An 18,456-nucleotide genomic window follows, 5' to 3' on the forward strand; every position below is an offset into this window, starting at 1 on the left:
CTCTCCTTGTAACAATCCCATGGGGCAATCTAGACACCACTGGCTCCCCTCCCATTCTCCACTCCCCCCCACCCCGTTTTTATGCCAGTGCTGTTAAATGTTTTTCTGTTTCCATAGCAACTCCTGTAATTGCCTAATGGATTCTTCCTGCCTGCTATACGGACAAAACCAGTTCACTGAGACCATGGTATTGGAATAAAGAGTTTTACTAACATGAGGCTAGCCACACAGGAGATAGAGTTATTACTCAAATCAGTCTCCCTGAAGGCTTGGAGATTAGGGTTTTTCAAGGATAGTTTTGTGGGCAGGGGTCTAGGGAATGAGGAATGTTGATTGGTTGGGGATGGAATCATAGGGGTGTGGAATATGGTCCTCCTGCTCTGAGTCAGCCTCTTGGTGGGGGCCACAGGACCAGTTGAGTCAGCCAGTGGTCAGAAATGCAAACGTCTGAAAGGATCTCTCAAAAGACCAATCTTAGATTCTGTAGTAGTAATGCTTCCTACAGGAGTGATTGGGAAACTTAGAAATCTTACGATCTCCCAGACAATATCCGGTTATCTCAGGCCCTCTCATAACACTAACCTCATGGTCTTTGATTAGTTTTCAGAAGCAGTTTCGTTTTGGGAAAGGTTATTGTCATCCTTGCTTTAACGTTAAACTATAAACTAAATTCCTCCCAAAGTTAGCTTTGCCTGTTCCCAGAAATGACAAAGGACAACTTGGAGGTCAGAAGCAAGATGGAGTCAACTATGTCAGATTTCTCTTACTGTTCTAATTTTGCAAAGGTGGTTTCACTCCAGACATTCATTGCAGGCTGTAAAAGATGCTTTGGGTAGAAACTTGGTTTACTAAAATCTTTGGCTTATAATTATTACATTCAGAAAATCTTGATTTCAGATCTAAAGTTTAAAGTAGGTACTTCATGGCTATAAAAAAATGGACATTGAATAGACTATTGCTAAAAATAGATGTCTTTATTGTCAAGATAAATTTAGTTTATGAAAGGCATTTTTCTCTGATGACTTTTTGGTATTCCAAGAAAATCAAATAGGCCCCCTAAAGGGATACTTGGTGCCTCTTAGCTTTTCAATTCCTACCTACCCAATCTTTCCATAAAAGATTTTACATCAACTCCCCAGCTCAGCCTTCTGTCTAAAATGTTTTTGAAAGGAGGATAGTAGTATTTTGCGGTAATTGAGTGGTACAAAGTACTGCATATTGATTTGGCCCAACTTCCTGCCCAAAACTATGCTTAACAGAGTGCTGTGTCACTGTCATTCATAAGGTCTGCCTCAGGGCAGTTGCTAAGCCATTTCTTCAGCTGTTTCCTGGCACTGCAGTGTCATCTTTCTGTGGTGTAGGAAACTTGCCCTTGACCACAAAATTGCAGTTTACTTTCCAAGCTAGTCTCTAATTCATAGCTGCTGCTTTCTAATTCTTTTGAGCCTCAGACTATTCGAAAATATGGACAGTTCGTAGTTCTGCTGCAACAGCACAGAGAACAGCTGTATGCCTGCTTCAGCTTGGTTTATAAATACCTCACACTGTCCCTTTTGGCCCTGCTTCTGTCTTTGGACAGCCAGTAATGGAAACAAACAGGACCAGCACTGGCAGGCATTTGGAAATCTTTGTTTTATTTTTAAATTTTACCTGTTCAGCCAAGTAGTCATATATCCTGCTTGTGATAGGCAGAATTCTAAGACAGACCAGAATTCCAAAAATTTCTGGCCTCTAATGTACCCGTGCATACATTCTCCCAATTATTCAATCAAACACCAATCTAGGTGTTGCTATAGAGGATTTTGAAACTGTAACTAAGGCCCCAAATTAGTTGACCTTTGAGATAGATTTTTTTTTTTTGGGTGAGCCTGACCTAATCCATGAACCTTTAAAATCTGGCTTTAGCAATCAGAAACAGAAATATCAGGTATTTGAGGAAAGGGAGATATTGGATGCAAGAGAGTTTCTTCGTGCTGCTTTTGAAAATGATAGGGTCATATGGCAAAAGACTGAGAGCAGCCCGAATTTTATCAACAACCAGAATGAACTTAAAAGAACTTTGAGCTTCGGATGAGGACACATCTTGCCGACACCCGCATTTCCTTGCGAGACCTCGAGCAGATAAACCATGCATTCTTACAGAATTGTAAGATAATGAACGGGCATTGCTTTAAGCCTCAAAGTTTGTGGTAATTTGTCACATAGTAGAGAAAAGCAACACATTGTGAGTTTACAAATAGTCATGTACTTTCCATGGTCTAGATTCTGCTCATGTCACCAAAGGAACGGAGGATGGTGAGGAGGAAGGCAAGCTGTTCCTATAAGGTCTGTGAGCAAGTCTGTCCAAGGAGTGCCCTCTCCGTTTGCTTCCTGTGGTGTGGACTGCCCAGAGCTAGAGGCAGCCTGCTGTGTTTGAGCACGCAACGACTAAAATAGCCTGCTGATGTCCTTCCTGACACCTTCCCTCTGTTCTTGTTACTCCAAACTACTTTGAACAACATAAGTAGATGACTCTTCTCCTCTGAGCAAGGGTTCATTCATTTCTATGGGATGTGGCCCATGCCCTTCCTCTTTGATCCCTGGAAGAAAGGGCAGGGCCAGCCTCAGAAGCATTGCAGATGAAGCATTCTGGTCCACTCCTGCTTCCAGGCTCCTAGCACTTCCACACTTGTCTCTTTTCCCCACAGCCCTCTCCTCCAGGAGGCCATCTCCAAAGCTGTCTTCTTGAAGGATACCCCAAATTACCTGTCCATTATATATCCTGTCTTCTTTATCTTAGCTGAGATTGATTGTACTAAAGTCACACAAGGAAAAATATTGAGAAAGAATTCACAGGGATGTGCATGAATGGTTGCCAATTAGCCTGAAGTCTATTTGAATTGTAAAAGCATTATTTTTTTTAAGAAAGCATACAGTTGGTGAACTTTCAGGATGCAAGGAGCATGTTTTTATTTCTGTGTGCTGTTGTTTTCTACATATATGTCTATATGAAGCTTGAGGAAGAAGACTGTTATCTTCTATATTGTATCTATTCAGCTTCTTCCTGCAGTATCACGGCTGTAGTTTGAGGCCCCATGTGGGTCTGTACCCATTTCCCTAATTGTTTCATGGTGTCATAACCCCACCTGGGATTGATGAGCCTGTCATTTAAAGGATCTGAGTCTCCACCGAGGCAAGAGGAATTCAACAATTTGAGTGCTTCTTGGTTTGAGGAGTTCTACTGTCTAACTCCAAATATGTTCTTAGAGACCTGTTCTGGATACCTATCTATCACTGCCTCAGGACCCAATCCCTGTTTCCACTTTTTTTTGTTGTTGTTGTTCTGAACTGTTAGGCCACAGAATGATGGTGGACCTCATAATGTGCAGTCCACAGAATGTCAGCCACAGAATGATTTCTGGCCAGGATTTTGCTTCCCTGGGTAAAGCAGAGAAACTCTCCTGTGGGATCCTATCTCTCCAGTGCAGTCTGTGGGCACAGCTTTCCTAGTTAGTAAAAAAAATAAAATAACTAGCGTGATGGTAGACTTTAACTCTATCAATAATTGCATTAAATATACATAAACACACCAATTAAGAGACCAAGATTGTCAGATTGAATAAAAAAGCGAGACACAACTAGCAAAAAACCTACATATATGTGTATGTGTATATATATATAAAGACATAGACAATATTTTATATATGTAGAGATAGATAGACATAGACAAGTTAAAAATAAAAGGATGGAATAGATATTACCATGTAAACACTAACCAAAAGAACCGTGAAAGGGCTATGTTAATTTGGACAAAGTAAACTTCAGAACAAGCACTATTACTGGGAATAAAGGGGGATATTACATAAATATAGAGGGGTTAATTTAGACACACGAAAATAACAACTCAAAATATGCATGCATCTAACAATGGAGCTTCCGAATATTTGAAGCAAATAAACCCTTAGGGCATGGGATTTTAAGAATGGAGTAAGGAGCTCAATGGACCATCTCAACAAACAGTAATTTAACTGATGAGAATTTTTTTTTAAAAAGTTATTTAAAGTTCCAGGAAATTATTCATTCAGAAAAATGTTGTAAATCTTCATAAGAACAGTGGCAGTCTCTGGCATTTGGGCTACAACCTATTCTATTATGCTCCCCACCACATACCCCTCAAGCCCCAGCTCCTTGTTATAGAAGCTCCCTCTAACCCCAGTTTATACTCTGGGACTGCAGTTTCACCCTGAGAGGGGAGGGCTACTAGCATATCTCATCATCCCCAACTTTGTGTTGCAGAAGTTCTATTTCAGGCACATTTCAGAAAGGACTGGGTCTCTCTTCACCCACCCTACTCTAGGACAGATGCTGTACCCCAGATGCAGCAGGCCTGAAGCCTGGGGAACCCAGTCTTGCTCACCTCACTAGTAGGATAAGTTTCACACTAGGAAGAGCAAGCTGAGAAGACCAGGGTCTACCACCCCTTCTCCAGTGTCCACTTGTACAGCAGGGCGTCACTAGGGGAAAAGCAGATCAGGCAACACAGACTTTAAAACAAAAAAGTTATTACAAATAAAGATGGACATTTTATGATTACAAAAGGGTCATTCCAGGGAGATATAACAATTATAAACATATATATATATATATATAACTAATAAGAGACCCACCCAAAATATATGAAGCAAAACTGCCAGAACTGAAGGGAGAAATACACAATGCAACAGTAATAATGACAGTCTTCAGTACCCCCATTTTCAATAATGGCTAGACCATCTAGGCAGAAGATAAAGAAATAGAAGACTTGGGAAAAGTATAAACCAACTTGACTTGTAGACATCTGTAGAACCCCATGCTCAACAGCAGAATACTTATTCAGCTCAGGCATATGTAGAGTGTTCTCCAAGATAGAACATACGCTAATCCATAATACAAACACTAGTAATTTTAAATGGATTTAAACAATACAGGCTGAACATTCCTAATCTGAAAATCCAAAATGCTCCAAAATCTGAAATTTTTTGTGTGCCAACATGATGCTCAAAGGAAATGCTCATTGAAGAATTTCAGATTCTCAGATTAGGGTTGCTTAACTGATAAGTGTAATGCAACTATTTCAAAATCTGAAAAAATCTGAAATTCAAAACACTTCTGGTTCCAAGCATTTCAGGTAAGAGGGATACTCATCCTGTACAAAGTATGTTCTCTGTCTTAATTTTCTACTGAAATAAATTGGAAATCAAAAACAAAAAAGTCTTGGGATAATAAACATACTCCCTAATAATCAGTGAATCGAATAAATCAAAAGGGAAATTAGAAAATACTTTGATATGAACAAAAAACATATCAAAACTTACGGGATGCAGCAAAAACATTGCTGGGGAGGAAACATGTACACACCAAAATATCTCAAATCAGAAACTTAACCTTCTCCCTAAAACAACTAGCAAAAGAGCCAACTAAAGCAAACAGAAATAATAAAAACTAGAGGAAATAAATAAGATACAGAATAGAAAAACATAATAAAATCAACAAAACCAAAAGTTGGTTCTTTGAAAAGATCAAATTGTCAAACCTTTAGCTAGACTGACCAGGGAATAAACAGAAAAGACTCAAATTACTAAAATCAGGAATGTAGGAGGTGACATTACTGTCAACCTTATAGAAATAAGATTACAAGGCAATATTATAAACAACTGTATGCTAACAAATTCATTAACTTAGTTGAAATGGATAAATTTCCAGAAAGACCCAAAATACATAAACTGACTCATGGAGAAATAGAAAATCTGAATAGACTTATAACAAGTGAAATGTTTGCATTAGTCATTTAAAAACTTGCCAGAAAGTGGCCGGGTGCCGTGGCTCACGCCTGTAATCCCTGCACTTTGGGAGGCAAGGCAGGCGGATCACAAGGTCAGGAGATCGAGACCATCCTGGCTAACAGGGTGAAACCCCACGTCTACTAAAGATACAAAAAAAATTAATCAGGCGTGGTAGTGGGCACCTGTAGTCCCAGCTACTCGGGAGGCTGAGGCAGGAGAATGGCATGAACCCAGGAGGTGGAGCTTGCAGTGAGCCGAGATCATGCCACTGCACTCCAGCCTGGGCGACAGAGCGAGACTCCATCTCAAAACAAAACAAAACAAAACAAAAACTTGCCAGAAAGCAAGCCCTGCTCCACATAGCTTTACTTAAGGATTCTGTGAAACAATCAAAGAAGAATTAATACCAATTATTCCCAAACCCTTCCAAACAATAGAAAGGGAAACAATTCCCAACTTAGTCTGTTAGATCTGTATTACCCTAATACCAAAACCAGGCAAAGACACTACAAGAAGATATAGACAAATACTTCTTCTGAATATAGACGTAAAAATCCTCCACAAAATGCTAATAGATTATAAAAAGAATCTAGTGTACACCATGACCAAGTGACATTTATCTCAAGAATGCAGGGTTGGTTTAACATCGAAACAATCAATACAGGGAATACAGGGAAAACCAATAATCATGTCAATAAACAGAAAAAGCATTTGAGAAAATAACATCCTTTCGTGATAATAATGCCTAACAAACTAGGATAGATGGGATTTTCTTCAACCTAATAAAGAGCATCTATGATGAAAACCTGAAGGCTGACATTGTACTTAATGGTGAAAGAATGAAAAAATTCCCCCTACATCAAGAACAAAACAAGGAGATCCATTCTTGTCACTTCTCTTCAACATTCTATTCCAAGTTTGACCATGGCAATAGATGGCATTACAATCTATCACAACATTGTGTGTGTTATCCAATTAATTTACTCCAAACATATCATGTTACTTGGGTGTGTGAACTTATGAGCTACTGTCTGGTAATGCGTGTTGATAAGGGCAGAAGGCCAAGCCCTGGTCTTTGTCTCTTCTTGTGAATTTAAAAGGAGAGATAATCCCCAAAATGGAGAGCCCCAGTTCCGCACATACACATAAGAACTATTGATTGCCCCTTATTTGTCACCACTCTTAACTGACAATGCTTAGGCAGAAGCATTGTGGGACAAAGGTATCTTCCTAAATCATAGTTCAGTAGCCCTAGGACTGTGTAGGACCAGAGAGAGACGTTAGAAGAGAGCATTTCAAGGGCAGCTGCTCATCAACTCCTTACCCTGGCAAGCTTTTCTGTTCTAGGTTGAAGGATCAGGCTCTATCTCAAGGCAGACAGGGAAGAAAGTGGAGAATAATAAAGTTTGGAAGCCTTCTCGTAGCCTAGCCTCTCGTCAGCTCAGGCTGCCCATTGACACTCACTTTCCTTTGCCTGCCACTTTAAGGCAGCCTTCAATTCTCCCAAGGGCTTCTCACTGTTTTTTGGTTATTTCTTGGAGTCAGTACCTCCCTCTAACTTTTAAATTTTTTCAGCATTATTGTTGTGGGGAAGGAAGATGGCAGGAAGAGCCAGCATGTACTAATTCACTATCTTTAAAGGAACCTAAATTAGCCCGATTAATTTGTTGCTTTTTTTCAATTATTTTTAAATTTTTGTGGGTACATAGTAGATATATATATATTTATGGATTACATAAGATATTTTGATACAGGTATGCAATGCATAAAAATCACATCAGGGTAAATGGGATAGTCATCACCTCAATCATTTATCTTTTGTGTTACAAACAATCCATTTATATTATTGTAGTTATTTAAAAGGTACAGTTAATTTTTTTTTTTTTAACTGTAGTCACTGTGTTGTGCTAGGAAATGCTAGGTCTTATCCATACTTTCAGTTTCTTTGTACGTATTAATCATCCCCATTTCTACCCATCCCCGCTACTATCCTTCCCAGCCTCTGGTAACTATCCTCCTACTCTTTATCTCCATGAGTTCAATTGTTTTAATTTTTAGCTCCCACAAATAAGTGAGAACATGGAAAGTTTGTCTTTCTGGGTCTGGCTTATTTTACTTAACATCATGTTCTCTAGCTCCATCCAGGTTGTTGCAAATGACAGGATCTCATTCTTTTTCATGGCTGAATAGTACTCCATTATGTATATGTACCACATTTTCTTTATCCATTCATCTGGTAATAAACACTTAGGTGGCTTCCAAATCTCAGCTATTGTGAATAGTGCTGTAATAAACATGAGAGTACACATAGTGCTACAATATACTGATTTCCTTTATTTTGGGTGTATACTTACAAGTGAGATTGCTGGATTGTATGGTAGCTCTACTTCTAATTTTTTGAGGAACCTCCAAACTGTTCTTCCTAGTGTTTGTCCTAATTTACATTCCCACCAACGTTCCCTTTTCTCCACATCCTTGCCAGTATTTGTTGTTGCCTGTCTTCTGGATAAAGCCATTTTAATTGGAATCAGATATCTCATTGCGATTTTGATTTGCACTTCCCTGATAGTCATATTGAGCATTTTTTATATACCTCTTTGTCATTTGTATGTCTTCTTTTGAGAAATACCTATTCAGATACTTTGCCCATGTTTTAACCAGGTTATTAGATTTTTTCCTTTAGAGTCATTTGAGTTCCTCATATAGTCTAGTTATTAATCCCTTGTCAAATAGGTAGTTTGCAAATATTTCCTCCCATTCTGTGGGCTGTCTCTTTACTTTGTTGATTGTTTCCTTTGCTGTGCAGAAGCTTTTTAAGTTGATACGATCCCATTTGTCCATTTTTGTTTTGGTTACTGGTGCTTGCGGAGTATTACTCAAGAAATCTTTGCCCACTCCAACATCCTGGAGAGTTGCTAATTAATGACCTTTTCTTTCAGTTTGAAAGAACTCCCATTAGCATTTCTTGTAGGATATATCTGATGTTAGTGAAATCCCTCAGCTTTTGTTTGTCTGGGAACGTCTTTATTCCTCTTTCGTATTTGAAGGATATTTTCACTGGAAAGGATATTTTTGCCAGATATACTATTCTAGGGTAAAAGTGTGGGAGTTTTTTTGTTGTTGTTGTCTTCAGCACTTTAAGTATGTCATGCCAGTCTCTCCTGGCCTGTAAGATTTCCACTGAAAGTTTGCTGCCAGACGTATTGGGGCTCCATTGTACCTAATTTTGTTTCTTTTCTCTTGTTAATTTTAGGATCCTTTCTTTATCCTTGACTTTTGGAAGTTTGATTGTTAAATGTCTTGATGTAGTCTTTGAGTTAAATCTGCTTGGTGTTCTATAACCTTCTTGTACTTCAATATTAATATCTTTCTCCAGATTTGGGAAGTGTTCTGTTATTATCCCTTTAAATAAACTTTTTACCCCTATTTCCTTCTCTACCTCCTCTTTAAGGCCATTAACTCTTAGATTTCCCCTTTTGAGGCTATTTTTTAGGTCCTATAGGTGTGCCTCCTTTTTAATTCTTTTTTGTTTTCTCTCCTCTGACTGTATTTTCAAATAGCCTGTCTTCAAGCTCACTAATTCTTTCTTCTGCTTGATCAATTCTGCTATTAAGAAACTCTGATGCAGTCTTCAGTATGTCAGTTGCATTTTTCAACTCTAGAATTTCTGCTTGATTCTTTTTAATTATTTCAGTATCTTTATTAAATTTATCTGATAGGATTCTTAATTCCTTCTCTGTGTTATCTTGAATTTCTTTGAATTTCCTCAAAACAGCCATTTTGAATTGTCTGGAAGGTCACATATCTCTGTTTCTCTAGGATTGGTCCCTGGTGCCTTATTTAATTCATTTAAGGAAGTCATGTTTTCCTGGCTGGTCTTAATGCTTGCAAGTGTTCATCAGTGTCTGGGCATTGAAGAGTTAGGTATTTATTGTAATCTTCACAGTCTGGGCTTGTTTGTACCCCTTCTTCTTGGGTAGGCTTTCCAGATATTCAGAAGGACTTGGGTGTAGTGATCTAAGCCATATCTGCATTAGGGGGCACCCCGAGCCCAGCAACACTGTGGTTCTTGCAGACTTGTAGAGGTACCATCTTGGTTGTCTTGGATAAGATCAGGAAGCATTCTCTGGATTACCTGGCAAAGATTCCTGTTCTCTTTCCTTACTTTCTCCCAAACAAACAGTCTCTGTCTCTGTGCTGAGCCACCTGGATCTGGGAGTGGAATAACAAAGCATCCCTGTGGCCACCATCACTGGAACTGCACTGGGTCAGACCTGAAGCCAACATAGCACTGAGTCTCGCCCAAGGCCCACTGTAACCACTCCCTGGCTTCCAGGTGTGTTTCTTCAAGGCCCTACGACTCTAAAATCAGCAGATAGTGAAGCCAGCCAGCTTTGTGTCCTTCTCTTCAGGACAGCAAGTTCCCCCAGGCCCCAGGTGGGTCTGTAGGTGTGTCCAGACCAGTCCAGACCAGGGACTGGAGTCAAACACCTTAGAAATCTACCTAGTGTTCTATTGTGCTGCAGCTGAGCTGGCCTTCAACCCATTTGATGCAGTCCTACCCACTCTTCCCTCCCCTTTCCACAGGCAGAGGATCCCTACCCCATGGCCACCACCACCACAAGCCCACGGAGAATACTGCCAGGCTACCACCAGTATCCACTTAAAGCCCAAGGGCTCTTCAGTCAACTTATGGTAAATGCTGCCAGGTCTGGGACTCACCCTTCAGGAAATTGGGCTCCCTCCCAAATCCACAGCAGCCCTATCCTGCTGTGGCTGAGCTGGTATCCAGGATGCAAGACAAAGTCCTCATTTCTCTTCCCCCTCTCCTCTGTCAAGCAGAAGAAAGGGATCTCTTTCGGAGCCGTGAGCTGTGCTGCCTGGGGTTGGAGGAGGGGTGGTGCAAGCACTCCCTTGGGCACCCCAGCTCATATCTCAATAGGCTGCATGCCCCCCAAGTCTACTGGCTCCAAGCCCAGCACGGCACTAGGACTCTCTTAGGAATTGCAGTGCTTGTGGCCTAGACTGCCTTTAGGGCCCCGGAACACTTTAGCCTGAGGTGGTAAGGCTAGTGGGAACTCAAGTTAGGACTGCTAGGATGGGCAATTCCCCCCAGCTAGGATTCATCTAAATGCTCCCTCCCTGGGCAGCCGACCGCTGAGTTCAGCCAGATTTTGCTTTCTGCTGTGACAGGGCAGCACTGAGTTCACTGCAAAGTCTCACAGTCGCTGCACTGTCCCTCTCCCAAGTGCACAGACTCTCTCTCTGTGCCACTTGGCTGCTGCCGGGTGGAGGGGGATAGGTGGGAAAGGGTGGCATCAGCAATTCAAGATTTTCTTCCCTACCCTCTTCATTGCCTCTTTCAGTGATATGAAGTTAAAACCAAACCAAGCACTTGAGTGCTCACCTGATTTTTGGTTCTTATGAAGGTGATTTCTTTGGCATAGATAGTTGTTAAATTTAGTATTTCTCTGGGGAGAAGGGACGATGGTGGAGCCTTCTATTTGGCCATCATGCCCTGCCCTTCCACCTGCATTCTACTTTCTTAAACCATTGAAAAGTATCAGCTGTTCACTGTTTATCAACTTTCCCAAGTATTGAATTAGAGGTGAGCAACTAAATTGAAGAAAAGGTAGAGACAGAACTTCTCGAACAAAAGCATAGTGGACAGTTGAACCAAATGTAAAATGCAGTTCTGGCTCTGCGTTTTCAACTGCTTGGGATTTGAGGTTTATATGCAAACTTTAAATATGAATTACAAAATGTAAAATTTCAAAAACCATGGACCAAAATGATTGCATGAGGAGAGGACCTTGTGAAAGAAGGGTGTATATTTGAATTAGAAAATGAGGGTTTGGATTGGCGTAGGAGGATAGGGAAGAAAACACAGGGCAGGCAGATTAGCAGAGCCATGGGGGACTTGCCCATGGAACTAGCCTGGCTCAGATGGAAGGTCTGGATTGAAAACAGAGTTACTTGTTTAAGTTGGGTCATGTGAGATTAGAAAGGAACCTAATAACTAGTGGGTGTGTGTAGGTAGTTAGAAAAAGCAAGGAAGCTGTAGAAGTTAGGAGGCCTGTACCAATAAGATTAGCTACAGAAGTAGTAAGTGGACTATAGAATAAAGTTTCACTTCTAAGGCAAACCATGGCATGGATGCCAGGGGAGTCATTAAAACGGATTTGTGGATTTCAGACCACTGAGTGTGTTTAGCTTTGAGAAGAGGCAGTTCAGTACTGGTGGTTAAAGCGCAGAGTAGACCCAGAAGACTTAGATTCACATCCAGGTTCCAAGTGTGCCTTTGACAAGTTAATTAACTTTTCTGTGCCCCAGTCTTCTTATCTATGAAATGAGCATAGTAAAAGCCACTGACTCACAAGATTTCCTCACACAACTTTGCTACTCAGTTTCTGCTCCTAAAATGAAGAGCACATATCCGTGGAATTTGACAAGAGGACACAATTGGTAGGAGGCCAGGTGGTGGTACAGAAAGAAAGAAAAGGAACTGACCATTTTGTGCCCCGTCTGCCACCTCACTGGGTTCTGAGCCTCACGGGGATGAGACTTGCTTCATTGTATCCCAGCACCTGGCACTGTACGTGACATAATTGGCACTCAGGAAATATTTATTGAATGACTAAATGCATTTTTATGTGTAATTTTAAATATAAATTCAGAAAGCATTTTAATATATTTAGCTATGTATTTGTCTAACAATTTTGACTAATTTTTTAACAACTAGAAATCATCAATCAGAATTATCTGTGAAGTATTTGTGATAATTTTCTTTTTGTTTTGCAGACCAGTTGGAATGCCAAAAATGGAAAAAGTCTACTTACATAATCCTAGTTCTGAAGAAACTATTACTTTAGTATCAATATCTGCTACAACATCACATTTTCATGCATCATTTTTTCAAAATAGGGTAAGTTTCTCTGCTATACATGATCTTTCCTGAGTTTGAAGTTGAAATGTCTAGATTTTTATTGATTAATAACTTGCTGTGATTAGAATCGGTTTTGAATATTTCAAATCTATTCCTAGATTTGTTTCACTTCCTAAGAATGATTACTTCTACCCTTAACCACATTGTTTTTCTCAACATGAAACAGCTTAACAAATCAGCAGTGAACCTTAAATACTCTGAAAAAGTAGCATTCTTACATTCAGTACATTTTATTTTCCTTCCTAATAATAGGTAATTCCTTCGCATTGTGTTAGTTTTTTCTTGCTACATAATAAATTACCACAAACCTGAGACTTGTGGTAACACCCACTTAGCACACAGTTCTGTAAACCGTAAGCACACTGGGTTGTTTGTTCAGTGTGTCAGGGGCTGAAATTAAGATGTCATCCGGGCTGAGTCCTTGTCCAGAGGCTCTGAGGGGAAATCACTTCCAAACTCATTAAAGTTGTTGAGAGAATTAGGTTCCTTGTGGTTGTAGAACTGAAACCCCTGTTTCGCTGCTGGCTCTTGGCCAGTGACCCCTCTCAGCTCCTCAGGGCCTCCAGGTTCCTTCTCACGGGCCATCCATCTTCAAGGCAGCAACAGCGCATCTTTCCCCTGGCACTTTGTACGTCTCTGGCGTCCTCTTCTGCCTCCAGCGAGAAAACTGCTTTAAAGGGCTCCTGTCAGTGGATCAGGACTCTCTGGATAGTCTCCCTTTTGATTAACTGAAAGGCAACTGCTTGGGAGCCTTAATTACATCTTAGTCACAGCCTCAGAGATTAGGGCATAAAGTCTTGGGCTCCAATTTAAGGTTCTCCTTACCACAAATATCCTCTAAAATTTTATTTGTAATTTTCATAGGAAGTATGTAAACTCGTTATTAAAAACTTTTTCTCTGACCCAAAAAATAAAAATGGTATCTTAAGTACATTTTAAATTTGAGAGAATACCTAAAATTTTAATATATAGATTTCCAAAATAATTAACAAAATAACAAAGATCAGAGGGAAGTAAATGAATAGGACTGAATTTCATCTTCCCAGAGTTTTCACTGACTCCTTGAAGGGATGTGATTGAGTAACAAAGAAGAAACCCTTTTAACCATGTAAGATATTGGTTGCTATATTTTTATATCAATTATTTATTGTTTACATTTCTCCTTTCTACAATCCTGTTTCATCATATGTCGTTGTTTACTTTAGAGTAAAATAAAAAAGCATAACTTTTTCATTTAAAGGTATTTTATAAACAAGGTACTGATAAATCAGCATATGACTTTTGGTAATAAAAAGTTTAATTTTTTTGTGATTTTTGTGGAAATATCCCTTTTCTAAATTATTTCTTAAAATAGTTTCCCTTGAGTTATTCTTTGTTATCTAAAAGATATTTTCACACTTTTTATAGATGTGCTATTAATAATAGCCTCCAACAATATAATTCTAATGCTGTGAGAGACCTGTGTATACACAGTCCGAGCTCCAGAGAGGTCTGCTCCAGTCATGCAGTGAGTGACAGGAGCCAAGGTGAAGGTGTAGGTGTTCTATTATCATCCCCAGTGATTTGTATCATATTACACTTCAGTGAGTGGCCTGTACCTAATAGCTTCTATAGAGAGATGTATTTATGTGTCATGAAACCATCCAGCTTTCAGGCATTGTCAGTATGCAGAGACAGGTTGGGTTAAAGGGCAAAATTGTGAAGTAAAAATGGAATCAGTTAAAAAATAGTTCACAATTGCACTATACATTTTATTTCTAACTTGTTAACTTTTTGCTAAGTCAAGCAATATTTTGTTGTTTCTGAACACTCCAAGCTTCACCTGTGTTAAAGGCCAGGGTTTTTACTTTTTTCATTGCTATCGTAATACAGAGACTAGAACGAGAGTTGCAGACAGATTCTTAAACTGGGCTAGGTAAACAATATAAATGAGGGAAGCAAGCCAAGTGGAATGAGGGGGTGTCCTAGAGAACATGTGACCCATTCGAAGAGATCAGCCCTCACCGGGCTCCAGCCAGTGGTTACCATGTTAGGAGTCTAAGCCCATGTGCAGTTCTGCTGATTTCCCAAGAAGAGTCAGAAATAAGAAGTTTCATGTATCTTCCAGTCTTTACACATTGAAAATCAATTCAATTTTAGAAAGACAGTATGGGCCAAACAACATAGGCTAAAGGCTGCTAACTTGACATTTCTGAACTAGACTCTCCCAAGGACTATTTCTATATGTGAATGTTATGCAAAGAGAATAGTTTCTCTGGAAATTTTTTAGAAGATAAACTAAATGTGTAGGTAATCAAGGAACAAGTTAATCAATCTGTTTTGTGCTGTCAGATGATGGAATTAAACAATAAAAATAATTACACCTATCAAAATCCACATTTAAATAGTCAAGATTTAGCTCAAAGGAGATTAGCCAAAATCTTTACTCTCTCCTCTTATCCTTTTTTCTTCTTCTTGATTTGCATCTTTTTTTCCCTACAGTAAGACACTGACTTAAGAAGCTCGAGAAGTAGAGGGGAGAGATGGAATGAACTCTTGGGGGAAGAAATAACCTATTTCCTCTCCACTTCAGCTTTATGCCAACAATAAGAGCCTTGGCGAAAGATGAATAGAGTTTCTTAAGTCGAGGAGAGCAAAATCTTTCTGTATGTTTACTCTAATTGCCTTTGTCATGCTTGGAATTCCTGGTCAGGTCTTATTTCTTTGACAATAAAACATTGTCTATAACTCAGAGTTTTTAGTTATTAACTATTATCTCTACATTAACCAAAAAGTAGGAAATACAGAAAAGACTAATTATTTTTTAATTATTGTTCAAACCAAGTTTTACATAATTGTATTTTAACATGCACATGCAAGTAATCTTGTTAAGGTTTTGATTTTAAGACCACTGAAAATCAAAAAGAATAGGAATACTAAGAGAAGTACGGGGTATGGTTGTATGACAATTTATTTCTCCGTATATAAGTTTTTGTAATTATCTATAATTATCTGTTAATTGAATATAATTATCTAATAATTATAATTCGAAATTACATAATAGACTGCATTGTGGAAATGGGGTGCCTTACACACAGTAGGAAACAAAAATGTTTTCTTTATTGACTAGAACCTTTTGATTAATTAAATTTTCAGATAAACTGAAGATTAGGATAAACTTTGTTTCAGTCTGTGACTAAAATTAAAATGTTATAGTTCACTTACTATACTTAATGATTAATCTCTTCTCATGGGTTGAAGGGCATTAATAAATATTAATGATTATTTTAATTAGATATAGAAGGACATTATTCTATTGATTCCATGCATGTTATTGGGAATTTAACAAAATGCGATGTAGCAATAGTATGGAATGTTAATGCAGATAATAAAGAGAATGAAACAGGTCTCTATTGATCTGGAATAATATACATGATATGCTAATATGTAAGAAAAGCATATTGTAGAGTAGAATATAATGCCCTTTTTTTTTTTTGAGACAGTGTCTCTGTCTGTCACCCAGGCTGGAGTGCAGTGGCGTGATCTCAGCTCACTGCAACCTCTGCCTCCCAGTTCAAGCTGTTCTCATGCCTCAGCTTCCCCAGTAGCTGGGACTACAGGCGCCTGCTACTACACCCGGCTAATTTTTGTATTTTTTGGTAGAGATGGAGTTTTGCCATGTTGACCAGGCTGGTCTCAAACTCCCAGCCTCAAGCAATCCGCCTACCTCGGCCTCCCAAAGTGCCGGGATGACAGGCATGAGCCACCGTGCCTGGCCTATAATGCCATTTTTATAAAAAGCAAAAAATCTGTGTATATTTATTTGAGTATATTAATAAGAGCCGGAATAAAGCACAGATAGATTTGCCAGGTTGACTGGATAATCTAATAATGGTGAGAATGGAGGAAGTTTGAGGGTATTAGCTTTTTATTCAGTCATCTTTGCACTGTATCACTAAGTAAAATAAGCACTTGTTACTTTTGCAGTTTAAAACGTACAAGAAAATGTAAATTAAAAATAGTTTTGCCACCCCACCTATGTGGAAAGAAGGAATTAATTTAACAAATATTTATGAAGTGTCTACTTAAGTGCCAGGCACTTTTGTTTTTACCAGTGAAAACAGAGATGCTTATCATACATACTCTGAGGGGTTTGGGTAAAGTCAGCAGCAGAGGCAAGGCAAGCATGATAAATAAGTAAATTTTATAAGATCTTAGAAGATGTTACAAGGTCAGAAGAAGAGTATAAGATCAGAGGCTTAGGTGTGCACAGGGAAGGCGGTGCCATTTTAAATACGGTGTTCAGGGTAGGCTTTATTCAGAAGGTGGCATTTGAACAAAGACTCGAAGGGCATGAGGTAGGACTGTTTGGAGGAAATATATGGAAGAAGAGCATTCTAGCCAGAAGGACCAAGCAGCACAAAGGCTCCACTGTTGAAAGCAGGCCTGTTGTGCAAAGACAGCCAGACCAGAGTGAGAACGGGTGAGAGGAGAAGTAAGGGGGCAGACCATGAAGGGTACAAGCTATGGTTTGACGTGACTCTTTTTCCTGAATGATGTGGAAAGCCATCAAAGGGTTTTGAACAGAGGAATGCAACTGTAGCTTTAGGTTTTAATAGGATCATTGTTCATCAAAAAATAGGACAGGGGACACCAGTCACATTGGCTGTTGTCATACTCCAGGGTAAGAAGATGATTAGATGATTACTCTGACCAGAGTGGTATGTGGAAGAGGTGAAGAAAGGAGTTGGACTTGGGATACAGGGATACCTTGGAGATATTATGGGTTCCGTTCCAGACCACTGCAGTAAGCCAGTCACAGAATTTTTTTGTTTCCCCATATATATAAAAGTTATGCTTATACTATACTGTGGCCTATTAAGTGCAGTAGCATTGTGTCTAAAAAATGTACATACCTTAATTTCAAAAATACTTTATTGCTAAAAACTGCTAATGATCATGTCAGCCTTCTGCAAGTTGTCATCTTTTTGCTGGTGGAGGGCCTTGCCTCAATGTTGACAGCCACTGACTGATCAGGGTAGTGGTTGCTGAAGGTTGGGATGGCCGTGACAGTTGCTTAAAATAAGACAACAGTAAAGTTTGCAACATTCATTGATTCTTCTTTTCACAAAAGATTTCTCTGTAGCGTGCAATGCTGTTTAATAGCATTTTACCCACAGCAGAAATTCTTTCAAAATTGGAGTCAATCCTTTCAAACCCTGCCTCTAAGTTTATGTAGTATTCTAAGTTCTTTGCTGTCATTGTCAGCATATTCACAGCATCTTCACTAGGAGTAGATTTCATCTCAAGAAACCACTTTTTTTGCTCATCCCTAAGAAACAACTCCTCTTCCATTCAAGTTTTATCATGGGATTGCACAAATTCATTCACATCTGCAGATGCCACTTCTAATTCTTTTCTCTTGCTGTTTCTACCACATCTACAGTGACTTCACTGAAGTCTTGAAACCTTCAAAGTCATCCATAAGGGTTGGGATTAACTTCTTCCAACCTCTTATTGTTGACATTTTAACCTCCTCCCATGAATCACAAATGTTCTTTTTTTTTTTCCCAAGACGGAGTCTCACTCTTGTCGCCCAGGCTGGAGTGCACTGGCACAATCTTGGCTCATTGCAGCCTCCGCCTCCCAGGTTCAAGCAATTCTCCTGCCTCAGCCTCCTGAGTAGCTGGGATTACAGGCCCATCCCACCACTGTCAGCTAATTTTTTTT

At 39.3% G+C, this 18,456-nt stretch overlaps 1 protein-coding gene across 4 annotated transcripts in view; it reads left to right on the forward strand.

The window, feature by feature from the left end:
* Window positions 1–18,456, forward strand: part of TMEM131 (transmembrane protein 131) — a 254,572-nt gene that overhangs the window by 138,423 nt on the left and 97,693 nt on the right. For all 4 annotated transcript variants that reach the window (XM_055241870.2, XM_055241869.2, XM_063616805.1 and 1 more), the window contains one exon: window positions 12,603–12,726. In XM_055241870.2, coding sequence (XP_055097845.1) covers window positions 12,603–12,726 — 124 coding nt within the window. The remainder of the gene's footprint in view (window positions 1–12,602; window positions 12,727–18,456) is intronic.

The sequence above is a fragment of the Symphalangus syndactylus genome, chromosome 14 (assembly GCF_028878055.3).
Source record: "Symphalangus syndactylus isolate Jambi chromosome 14, NHGRI_mSymSyn1-v2.1_pri, whole genome shotgun sequence".
Lineage (NCBI taxonomy): Eukaryota > Metazoa > Chordata > Mammalia > Primates > Hylobatidae > Symphalangus > Symphalangus syndactylus.